The sequence below is a fragment of the Dipodomys spectabilis genome, unplaced genomic scaffold (genome assembly GCF_019054845.1).
Source record: "Dipodomys spectabilis isolate Male_0828 unplaced genomic scaffold, ASM1905484v1 ptg000692l, whole genome shotgun sequence".
NCBI lineage: Eukaryota > Metazoa > Chordata > Mammalia > Rodentia > Heteromyidae > Dipodomys > Dipodomys spectabilis.
Genome location: NW_024871369.1, coordinates 189,933 through 202,484, shown reverse-complemented (window position 1 = coordinate 202,484; position 12,552 = coordinate 189,933). Strand labels below are relative to the sequence as shown.

The 12,552-nt window shown below is 46.1% G+C and overlaps 1 protein-coding gene across 2 annotated transcripts in view; it reads left to right on the top strand.

Annotated features, from left to right (window-relative positions):
* Window positions 1–12,552, top strand: part of Gmeb2 (glucocorticoid modulatory element binding protein 2) — a 49,167-nt gene that overhangs the window by 26,057 nt on the left and 10,558 nt on the right. Inside the window, exons 3-4 of one of the 2 annotated variants that reach the window (XM_042672281.1) lie at window positions 5,093–5,190; window positions 5,865–5,992. In XM_042672281.1, coding sequence (XP_042528215.1) covers window positions 5,093–5,190; window positions 5,865–5,992 — 226 coding nt within the window. Of the gene's footprint in view, window positions 1–5,092; window positions 5,191–5,864; window positions 5,993–12,552 lie in introns of those variants that run through there. The other variant, XM_042672282.1, reaches the window with a different exon arrangement.

The following is a 12,552-nucleotide window of genomic DNA, read 5'->3' as shown; positions in this document are numbered from 1 at the left end:
CTGAAGTAGTCTAGACGGTCTGGAGAACCCCAAAGCCTCCTGTCTGTGCGGCGTGGCCTGTGCTCTCTCCGCCTGCTCGGTGGCCTCCTCTTCCTGTCCCTGGCGCCTTCTCAGTGCCCATTGTCTCCCCAGGGCTCTCTCTAGCAGGTTCAAAGGTATTTTCTTTTTTGCCAGTCCTGGGGCTTGAATTCAGGGCCTGGGCACTGTTTCTGAGCTTCTTTTGCTCAAAGCTAGCATCTACTACTTGAGCTTCAGTGTCACTTCCAGCTTTTTCTGTTTATGTGGTCTTTTCTTTTCTTTCTTTCTTCCTTCCTTCCTTCCTTCCTTCCTTTCGCCCGGTCGTGGGGCCTGGGCGCTGTCCCTCAGCTCTTCAGCTCAAGGCTAGCACTCTACCACTTGAGTCACAGTGCCACTTCTGGCTTTTTTTAAAAATCTGCTTACATGGTGCTGAGGAATCAAACCCAGAGCTTCATGCATGCAAGGCAAGCGCTCTACCACTGAGCCACCTTCCCAGCCCCCTCAGTGGTATTTTCTAAGCACGTGTTGCGATCCACACTGCATTTAGCACCGCAGACAGCCTCTCCTGGTGGCTGGCTTTCTGCTTTTGTTGAATTTTGATGTCCCTGCCTTTTGTATCATATTTATCTTCCGTGGACCCTGTGTTTCTCACATCACCCTCATCTTCCCAATGATCCTTTACTTCTCTAGGGCTTCCACCAAGGGATCCCTAGTCTGGGCTGAGCCTGAGCTCTTTGCTAACTGCAACCCACTCTGAAAATCACCTGCTTCAGGCATTTTTGCAGAATGGAGCATTATCCAGCCACAGCAGCAGTGGAGTAATGAGATCAAGTGAGGGCTCCTCTGTGGTTCCTGTTAAGTTTAAAAGCAGCCAACCCAGCCAGCACCAGTGACTACTCAGGAGGCTGAAGATCTGAGATTTGAGGTGTGGAACAGCCAGGCTAGGATGTCTCAGAGACTCTTATCTCTAACAAGGCCAGAAATGACACTGTAGCTCAAGTAGTAGAGTGCTAGCCTTGAGCAAAAGAAGCTCAGGGACAGTGCCCAGGCTCTGAGTTTAAGCCCCAGGATAGGAAAAAAAAAAAGTTCTCTTTACCTGACATGTAACTGTAATTCCTTTATAATAACAAAACAAAACAAAATGCCAACTAGAATGCAAGGCCCCAAGTTCAAGACCCAGTACTGATACACACGTATGCAAAAAGCAGCCAATTCAGCCAGAATAGCTTCCCTTTCCATTGGAGCCATTATGTGGCAGAGTAGGTCAGGGCCGAAGGGCCACAGAGGCTTGCTTCTGGATATGGTGTGTAGGCAGGATCTCCTGTGCAGTCCCTCAGCTGCTCAGAGGCTCAGTTCTTCAGTGTGCTGCTTGTACCTTGGCCAGAGTCTGCAACCAGACTGCAGCTGGGTGTCCTGCTGGTGTCCCGTTACTTCTTTCTGCATGCTCTGCTCAGCCTCCTCCCAGGACTATAGTTTGTCCTTACTGCCCTCCACTTTAGGGCCAACTTATCTCCAGGTCCTCTTCCCTTGAGACAATGTCCCCTGACCTTTAATCTACTCTGCCACTAAGGTTCACCCTTGTATCCTAACCTGCTTTCTTAGCATTGGTTTCTTCTCCTTAAAGCCTGTCTTCTGCTCTCTTGACACACTGTTCTGTATAAAATACTAATCTGACTATAGTAGTTTGCTGTTTAAGAATCTGAAGTGCTTCCTTCATCTCACCTGGACTCTGCAGTGGGACTTTGTCTACCAGGCATGTTCTACCTTTGGGCCTGCTGCCTACTCCCAGTCCTGAGCAAGCTGCCTCCCTTTCTAGGTTCTGATCAGGAATTGCCCCCTAGCTGGCTTCTTCTAAAGCAAGTGCTGTCCCGAATTTGACATGTCCTGTTGGCTTAGGTCCCAGTTACTCCAGGTCCCTGAGTGCTGGCACCCAGAGGCCTCTGTAAGGCCCAGAGGTTTGGAGGAAGGCAAGGAGGCATGGAGGGTGTCCATGGCCATTGCAGGTGCCTCCAAGTATGCACAGAACAGTAGACGTATCCCATACTCAGCTGTCACGAACTGGGTGCCCAATCTACGTCTCCTCTCAGATTCCAGAAATCAAAGCTTTTCCTGTTTCATTTCCTGTTTCATTGTTGTGTGTATGTAGAGAGATTATCGTGTGATTGATCTCTAGGAGTGTGCTGGGTCATAGACAGATTACCCCCTTATGGGTGTGGTTCCTTTCCTTTCCTGTCTATTTCTTTTGTGGTGGTAGGGTTCAAGCCTACTGCTCACTCATGCTAGGCAAGCTCCCTGCTCTGCTATGTTAGTGTTTCATTGCTGTAACAAATAGTTGAGAAAAGCAACTTAAGAGGAAGAAAGATTTATTTTTGCTGACAGTTTCAGACCATGGCCGGCTGTGTTGTTTCTGGGCGGAGCTGAATAGCCATGATGGTGGGAGGATGTGGATCTGCCTAACAGCAGGCTGTTACTCAGCTAACGGAGGCTGGAAGCAGAGAGAGACAGGAAGGGACCAAGTGTGTCTTCCAGGGCACAGCCCCTGTGATCTCCTTCCTTCAACTAGACCACATCTCAACACACAATCCTTTCTGGGAGACACTACATGTGCCCTTAGGAGTCTCACAGGTGACTGGACTTCCCCCCGCTCCCCCCCACTGCTGACCTTTTCCATTACACACCATGGTGATATTTCTATCTTTGGACCATCTAGGTAGAGGATATATCTCAGTTGTAGGGCTTCTTTTTTTCTTTTTCCTGTTTATTTATTTTGGTGGTCTTCTGCTGGAATCCAGGGCCTCACTCATCCTAGGCAGGTTCTCCCCACGGAGCCCGGACTCTGCTTGTAGTCTTTATTTGTCTTTTGGCAGAAATAAACAAGCAGTCTTTCCACAGGTCTCTCAGGCCTCTCAGCTTTTAGCCTTTAACTGACCGTCCTCTGTGATCTGTAGACCCAGGCTATCTACATAATAGGAGGAAATGAGATGTTTGTCTTCTTTGTGTTGTAAATATTTTCCCCAAGTTGTTCTTTAAAAAAAAAATTGCTGGCTGGGCACCGGTGGCTCATGCCTGTAATCCTAGTTACTCTGGAGGCTGAGATCTGAGGATCATGGTTCAAAGCCAGCCTGGGCAGGAAACTCCATGAAACTCTTTTTTTTTTTTGGGGGGGGGGGTCCGGTCGTGGGGCCTGAACCCTGGGCCTGGGCGCTGTCCCTCAGCTCTTCAGCTCAAGGCTAGCGCTCTACCATTTGAGCCACAGTGCCACTTGCGGCTTTTTCTGCATATGTGGTGCTGAGGAATCGAATGCAGGGCCTCGTGCATGCAAGGCAAGCGCTCTACCACTGAGCCACCTTCCCAGCCCATCGTCCACGGAACTCTTATCTCCAATAAACCACCAGAAAACCGGAAGTGGTGCTGTGGCTCAAGTGGTAGTGTGTGCTCGCCTTGAGCTGACAAGCGCAGGGGCAGGGCCCAGGCCCAGAGTTCAAGCCCCATGACAGACAAAAAAAAATTAATACAGCCAGGTGCTGGTGGCTTATGCCTGTAATCCTAGTTGCTCTGGAAGCTGAGATCTGAGGATCGTGTTTCAAAGCCAGCTCAGGCAGGAAATCCATGAGACTCTTATCTCCAATTAACCACCAGAAAACCGGAAATGGCACTGTGGCTCAAGTGGTAGAGAGCTCGCCTTGATCTGAAAAGCTGAGGGACAGCGCCCAGGCCCAGAGTTCAAGCCCATGACTGGCCCCCCCTCCCCCCCAAAAAATTAATGCAAGCTGGGCACTGGTGGCTCACACCTGTCGTCCTAGGTACTCAGGAGGCCAATAATAATAATAATAATAATAGCTGGGAAGGTGGCTCAGTGGTAGAGCGCTTGCCTTGCATGCCTGAGGCCCTGGGTTCGATTCCTCAGCACCACATAAGCAAAAAGAAAAGAACCGGAAGTGGAGCTGTGGCTCAAGAGGTAGAGTGCTAGCTTTGAGCTGAAGAGCTGAGGGACAGCCCCAAGTCCAGAGTTCAGGCCCCATGACCGGACCCAAAAATAAATAAATAACAATGGTAATAATTAGTACAAAAAAAGGGCTGGATGTTGGCTTAGCAGTAGAGCATCTGCCAAGCAAGCATGAAATCCTGAGTTCAAACCCCAATACTACCAAAAAATATATATATTTATGGTATTTTTCTTTTTGAAAGTTAATATTTTAAGTCAAAACATCCTTTTTGAATCATATAAAAAAACCCTTTACTACTTTATAATTGATGAAATAATACTTTTTTTCTTTTACTACTTTTATGGTTTTACATTTTCCTTTACTTTTGGTTTAGCCATCATTGATTTTGGTATAAGGCCGTGGTGAATATTTTACTCTTTCAAAAATTTTCCAGGCTGAGGAAGTGGCTCAGTGGAGAGCTTACCTAGCATATGCAAAGTTCTAGGTTTATGTTTCAGTGATGCAAAAATAAAAAAGTTTTCTGATAGTTTGTATAGCAATATGAAATCATTATACTGAATATAAAAACTTTGCTGAAGAAAGAAACAGTGTTTTAGAATTCCCATGAAAGGATTTGTTGCTCCCATTAATCTCTCTCTCTTTTTTTTTTTTTTTGTCGGTCATGGGGCTTGAACTCTGTCCCTGTGCTCTTCAGCTCAAGGCGAGCGCTCTACCACTTGAGCCACAGCACCACTTCCAGTTTTCTAGTGGTTTATTGAAGATAAGAGTCTCACAGACTTTCCGGCCTGTGCTGGCTTTGAACCGAGATCTTCAGATCTCAGCCTCCTGAGTAGCTAGGATGACAGGTGTGAGCCACCGGCACCCGGCTTCCATTAATCTCTTAAGGCTCGTTTCACTTGCCTGGGCACTAGGGACAGCCAAGCATGGAACAGAGAACAGAGCCAGATAGCACGGTCTGCACATCATCCCTTGGCTCTGTATCTACAATTTTGGATAAGGTTAGAAAAGTATAAAAAAAAATGTTTCCAATGAGATATGACCTAACACAAGTACTCTAAATGTGCCACTGGCTGCAGGAAGGGTACTCAGGGGTCCTGATGGTCTCTTTTCCGCTCACTGTTTATTAGGGGGGACCTGACAGAAGATAACATGGAGACAGAGAATGCAGCAGCTGCAGCTGCAGCAGCCTTCACAGCCACCTCGCAGCTCAAGGAAGCGGTATTAGGTAGGAAGCCATGTTAGGCGGGAAGCCTGTCTTCTGTGTGCTTTGTGGCTGGAGGACCAGAACAATCCTGTGATTGTGATATGTAGCAGCCAAAACCAACAAGGCTTCTCTTGCCCTGTTCCCCAGTGTGTGGAGGTCAGGCTGGGTCTTTCCAGGTGGGGCATGTAGTCTGGTGACAACCAGACTGGTGGGAAAGACGAAGAGGGCTCACCCAAATCTTCTCGCTTTCTCTCCTTTTAGGTTTGTTGTTTTGTCACCACCCCTGTCTATTTGCTGTGACTATCAGTGAATGATACCAGGTGTTCTTTTAACACCTGTAGGATTCTGCCCAGATTAAAGGTCCTTGGGTGCTGAGACCCAATTTTACTACCATTTTTTCTACCAAAACTTAATTTTATTTCCCTAGGTGTCCTTAGTTGACCAATAGTTCCATGGAATTAGTCAATGTCTGTCATTTGTTACTCTAACAGCTAAATCTATTCTGTACATTTGCCTGAAACTCTGACTGGGACTCTTGGGAACCCCTCCCCACCATGACTCTGTTTCCAATCTTCCTGGATCTTAGTTTTGGCTCCCATGTTAGCAACTACTTTCTGTATTGGCACAAAACTCTTTGGAAAGATTGTAACTGATTTTCTGTTTTTGTCCTTTCTTATCAATTCGCTCGTGAGAAGTGAAGATGGCTGAAGAGGGGGAGAACTTGGAGGCTGAAATTGTATACCCCATCACCTGTGGAGATAGCAGAGCTAACCTGATCTGGAGAAAGTTTGTCTGTCCTGGCATCAATGTGAAATGTGTTCAGGTAAGGGTCTGCATGTCTGTTGGTGGGAGCCTGTCCTGTACTGGAATTCCAGGAATTAGAATCCCCTGGGACAGATAGGGAACAGCAATGAAGAGATTCTAGTGGGAGTAATTCTTTTTATTTTTGGCCAGTCCTGGGGCTTGAACTCAGAGCCTGGACACTGTCTCTGAGCTTCCTTTGTTCAAGGCTAGCACTCTACCAGTTGAGCACACAATGCTACTTCTGGCTTTTTCTGAGTAGTTTTATTGCGGCCCAGGCTGGCTTCATACTGTGATCCTCAGATCTCAGCCTCTTGAGTAACTAGGATGACAGGCGAGAGCCACTGGCACCTGGCAGTGATTCTTATTCAATAGATTGAAGTGGTGAGAACAAGGGGAGGCAGCACTGCGTGGGGTTGAAGCTGTGGCCTCTGACTTGAAAGTGGCACCATTTGGCAGACTGAGGTCTGGGGGAAGCTGAATGGAAAGGGCAACGTGGTGATTAGTCACTCGGACTCACCATTTTGTTGCAAACAGGTAAAAAGTCCCATGAAGGCATTTTTGTAAAGCATCTTCCAGATCCTAAGAAAAGGCCCTGGGCAAGTGAGGGCAGAGTGGTGCAGGGAAGCAGAGTGCTAGGCCTAGCTCTACATGAGAACCTTGTGGGTTGGGGGTGAGAAGATGGAGCTCGGTTTCCCAAGGACGTGCGTGGGCCACCAAATAAAAGCAGTGACGTCTTCCCTCCTCACCTGCCCTAAGCAGCGGCATTCCTGCTGCCCTCTGAAGGCAGACATCTTCCGCAGCACTCACAGCAGCCAGGGTCAGAGCCACCATCAGAGGAAAGCTTAGTAAGTGATTCCTGGCTGGCATTCCCTCACCATTGGACAGAAGCAAATGAAAATCCTCTTTGGAGCAATTCTTTTCTCTGATTTAAATGATTTCTGGGAAAATCTAAGAAAAGAAACAGCTCACAGGGAAATAAACGTAAGTACTTGTCTAGATATGGGTGCAGGTACACACCTCTAGTTTCAGCTCCTTGGGTAGCAGAGGTGGAAGGATTGAGGTCTGAGGCTAGTTCCAAGCAGAGAGATGAGACCTTAACTGAAAACACTAAAGTAAGAAGGGCTAGAAGTGTGGCTTTAGTGGCAAGGGTAAGGTTCCAAGTTTAGCCTCCAGTACCACTGGAAACAGACAAACATGCGCTACACTAAAGGAAGCACGGTTCCTTGCTTGAGCGTGTGTGGAAGCAGTATGCAGTGGAATCAGACCCACAGAAACTTTGGATGTCAGATTTTTTTTCCCTTGCAGTGCTGAAGATCAAACCCTCTACCTCACACATGCTGGGCAAGTGCCTACCATTGAGCTACGCTCCAGCCCCAGGCATCAGGATTTAAGAAACAGAATATTTAAAAATTTAAGCTTAAGGAATAAAATTCTGAACACGAGTAAAGCATATAGGTTTCACAAAACTCAAAAGCTCAAAATGAAGAATAGAATTAGAATTAAATACTTAGAGGGAAAGTTTCAAAGACTTGACATAGCTAAGAGATATTTAGTGAGCTGGAGAATAGGCCCAAAGAAGCCATCTAGAATACAGTCCACAGATGCAGGAAGGTGGCAAATAGAAACAGGCAATATCTATTTGTAAAGAAGGAGGTTGAAGCCAGGCGCTGGTGGCTCACACCTGTAATCCTAGTGACTCAGAAGGCTGAGATCTGAGGATCTCGGTTCAAAGCCAGCCCAGGCAGGAAAGTCCATGAGACTCATATATCCAATAAACCACTCAGAAAACTGGAAGTGGCACTGTGGTTCAAGTGATAGTGCTCATCTTGAGCTGAAGAGCACAGGGACAGCACTCAGCCCCACGACCGACAGGAAAAAAAAAAGAGAGAGAGAGATTGAAGACTTCAGGAGGGAGAACCAAGTCCACTCTTTGTTCAAGACAGATTCCATACTGAGCTAATAGGCTTTATAGCTTCCAGCTGGTACAATTTGAGATTAAAATAAGTAACAGTAGGCGGAGACTATAGCTCATTGACATGGAACACTTGCCTAGCAAATGTAAGGTCCTGGATTCAATCCCAAGCCTCACAAGAGGAAATGAAACAGTAGTCATGGATTATAATTTGATTAGGAGAAAAATCTGAGTTCATATTTATTATGGTATGTTTTAGGCCAGTTAATCTTTGTTAACATATATTAGTTGTGCAAGGAGGGTATTCATTATGACATTTCTACACTTGTATAAGGGTATCCCAATGAGTCTCACCTCCTCTGTCACTTTTTCCTACTCTTTTCTCCCTGTTTCATCAGGTTTCATTGCTTCATCCTCAATTACTCCCCCCTTGTTTGGTCACCCCTTTCCTGTTGGTACCAGACCACTTTCCCTCAGTGGAGCCTGCTTTACTTTCTTGTACTCTTTAAAAAAATTTTTAATGTGTACTGATTACACTAAGGAGTTTCTCCATGATATTTCAGACATGCATATATTGTGCTTTTCATGCCATTTATTTTTACATTAAATGTCCTTAGATATAATAAGTACACACTCAGGGAAAGGTAAAGCACTCACGTGATGTGAGAATACCAGGTAACAAATGTGGAAGGAGTAGTGGGCCAAGACTCCTCAGTGGATGCTCAAACTATATTGAGGTAAGGTGGGGGTGGGGGGGGGGATAGTCTGAGAGTATCCCTCACAGATTACATAGTAATTCAGAGAGAAGGCCCTGGTGGGGAAGCTGGCAAGATGCCTTCCTGCCCAGGTGGTGCATATCTACATTCTCAGTATTGGACAGTGCTGTATTGATAGAATAGACAGGCAGGAGTTACTGGGTATTCTGTTAAAAATTCACTGCATTACCCTATTACTAAGACTACCTCAGACACACAGTGAGAGACACTGGGCTTCAAAAACGCCCAGATGGCTGGGTGCTGGTGGTTCATACCTGTAATCCTAGCTAGTGAGGAGGCTGAGATCTGAGGATTGCAGTTCAAGGCCAGCCCCAGCAAGAAGTCCATGAATGATTTCTCTCCAATTTACCACTAAAAAACTGAAATTGGCACTGTACCTCAAAATGGTAGAGCAAAAGAAGCTCAGGGACAGTGCTCAGGCCCTGAGTTCAAGCCCCACAACTGACAAAGAAAAACCAAAAAAAAATTCCTAAGTGGCTGGATGCTGGTGGCTCACGCCTGTCATCCCAGCTACTCAGAAAGCTGAGCTCTGAGGATCGTGGTTTGAAGCCAGCTCTGGTAGGAAAGTCTGTGAGACTCTCCAATTAACCACCAAAAAGCTGGAAGTAGAGTTGTGGCTCAGTAGGTGGTAGCCCCCCAGGAGCCAGCAATTTACCTCTCTTCAACCCATTTGTTTTCTAAGTGGAAGCAGATTAATTTCTTTCTCTTTTTTTTTTTTTGGGTGTGTGTGTGTGTGTGTGTGTGTGTGTGTCAGTCACAAAGCTTGAATTTAGGGCTTGGGAGCTTTCTTTCCCTGAGCTTCTTTTCCTTGAGGCTACCACTATATCACTTGAGCCACAGCTCCACTTTGTCTTTTTTGGTAGTTTAATGGAGATTATAGTCTCCATAGACTTTTTTGCCCAGGCTGGCTTTGAACTGAGATCCTCAGATCTCAACCCCCTGCATAGCTAGGATTATAGGTGTGAGTCATTGACACCCAACTCTTTTTCTTTCTTTCTTTTTTAAAATACAAGATTGAATAGACTATTTCACCTTTCTTGGTTTTGTTTTGTTTTGTTTTCTGGCGTTACTGAGGTTTGGCCTTAGGGTCTCATTCATACTTGCTAGGCAGGTGTTCTAGAACTTGAGCCATACTCAGCTTCTTTTTCCTTTGGTTATTATTTTTAAAATATAATTTTATTCTTATTGTTAAGGTGTTGTGCGGAGAAGTTACCATTTCATAAGTCAGATAATGAATATATTTCATTTTTTGGAAAATATCACCCCTTCTTTCACTTCCTCCCAATTTTTCCCTCCTATTCCTCCCCACAAGTTACATAGTTCAGTTTCTTCTTTTTTTTCTTTTTTCTTTTTTTGCCAGTCCTGGGGCTTGAACTCGAGGTCTGGGCTCTGCCCCTGAACTTCTCTGTACTCAAACCTAGCGCTCTATCAATTGAGCCACAGCGGCACTTCCGACTTTTTCTGTTTTTGTGGTACTGAGTAATCAAGCCCAGGGCTTCATGCATGCTAGGCAAGCACTCTACCACTAAATCACATTCCCAGCCCATGCAGTTCATTTTCCTCATAGTATATACTGAACAGCATGATTGCATTTGTTCACCTTTCCTCCTTCCCTTTCTGTACCTCCCCTAAAAAAATCCACAAGCAAAACCAAGCATCACTACCACCACCACCAACAACAACAGCAACAAAAACCATGTTTCCATTTCTTTCTTTCTTTTCTTTTTTTTTTTTTTTGTCGGTCGTGGGGCTTGAACTCTGGACCTGGGTGCTGTCCTTAGCTGTTCAGCTCAAGGCTAGTGCTCTCCCACTTGAGCCACAGTGCCACTTCTGGCTTTCTGAGTGGTTTATTGGAGATAAGTCTCATGGACTTTCCTTGCCAGGTTGGCTTTGAACTGCGATCCTCAGATCTCAGCCTCCTGAGTAGCAAGGATTACAGTTGTGAGCCACCAATGTCGGGCTCCATGTTTCCATTTCTTGGAGTTTTAAGTGTTCATTCAGAAAAGTTACACTTTTGTGTTCCTCCTTTAGTCTGTCTGTGTATATGAATGCCTAGAGTCCTATATAGTTTATCATGTCCAGTTAGATTTTAGATCTAGCTTCTACATATGAGAGAAAACATGCGCCATTTTTCTCTCTGAGCTTGGCTTGTCTCAGCAGGATTTGTTCTAGGTACATCCATTTCCCTGCAAATTACATAATCCTATTCTTTTTAATGGATTAGTTAAATGTACCACATTTTAATGATTCACTCATCTGTTCTAGGGCATCCCAGCTGTACCGCTGGTGAGAATGTAAACTAGTTTAACCACTCTATTAGGTGGTTTAGAGATGCCTCAAAAAACTAAACATAGGCCGGGCGCTGGTGGCTCACGCCTGTAATCCTAGCAACTCAGGAGGCTGAGATCGGAGGATCGCGGTTCAAAGCCAGCCCGGGCAGGAGAGACTGTGAGACTCCTATCTCCAATAAACCACCAGAAAACCGGAAGTGGCGCTGTAGCTCAAGTGGTAGAGCGCTCGTCTTGAGCTGAAGAGCTGAGGGACAGCGCCCAGGCCCAGAGTTCAAGCCCCACGACCGACAAAAAAAAAAACAAAAAACAAAAAACTAAACATAGCTGGGTGCTGGTGGCTCACGCCTGTAAGCTGCTCAGGAGGCTGAGATTGAGGATCATGGTTTGAAGCCAGCCTGGCAAGGAAAGTCCATGAGACTCTTATCTCCAATAAACCACTCAGAAAACCGGAAGTGGCACAGTGGCTCAAGTGGTAGAGCGCTCGCCTTGAGCTGAAGAGCTGAGGGACAGACAGCGCCCAGGTCCAGAGTTCAGGCCCCATGACTGACAAAAAATAATTTTTTTTTAAATAATAAAAAAATAAACATAGAACTTCCCAAGATCCAGCCATCATTACAAGCATCCATGCTCACAATAGCCAAGTTAAGGAAACAGCCCAGACGGCCTTGGTTTTTGTTTTTGTTTTTGCCAGTCCTGGGGCTTGAACTCAGGGCCTGAACACTGTCCCTGAGCTTCTTTTGCTCAAAGCTAGCACTCTACCACTTGAGCCACAGCGCCACTTGCAGCCTTTTCTGTGTATGTGGTACTGAGGAATCGAACCCAGGACTTCATGCATGGTAGGTAAGCACTCCACCATTAAGTCACATTCCCAGCCCCTTTGGTTTTTTTTTTTTTTTTTTTTTTAAGGTAAAGTCTCACCTTTTTGCCCAGAGCTAGCTTTATATCAAAATCCTTCCACCTCAGGCCCCTCATAGGTGGGTTCACAGGCGCCTGCCATCATGCCTCACGTACCGATTGAGATGGCATCGTACTAAGCTTTTCCTAGGCTGGCTTAGCACCGTGATCTTCCTGACCACTGCTTTCTAAACAGTTGGGATTCTAAGCATGAGCCACCACATCTGAGCCTTTCGCAAGCTTTCTGTCCTCAGCTAGGAGAAAGAGCTACCAACATATAGAACCTCCTCAGCTAGGAGAAAGAAGTACCACTCTGGCTTTGAAATGAGTGTATGAGCATCATCTAAGATGGGCGCTGTGCTTCCCGTACTATCTGTGGCCCTAGGAACGGCTTGGCCGATAAGGGGGAGGGCCGGTCGTAGTGTAGATGAGGAGCAGGCCTGGCCACTCGCAACAGTCGATACACTTGGATCTGTTGTTTACCATTACATATTAGATGTAGTCAAGGCATGTACTACTGAGTGGAATAAGTTGCACCTGAGGAGGTTGTATGTTTCATCTGGAAGGAAACAGTGCACCTCGGCTTTCTGCTCCAGGACTGCTCCTCCCTGAAGCCCCTTCTCCTCCCACTGGTACACTGAGTTCACTTTGTGGGGCTGTGGGGGCTGTGTCAGGTAGAGAGTTGGTGCCTGCTCTGTCCACTGGG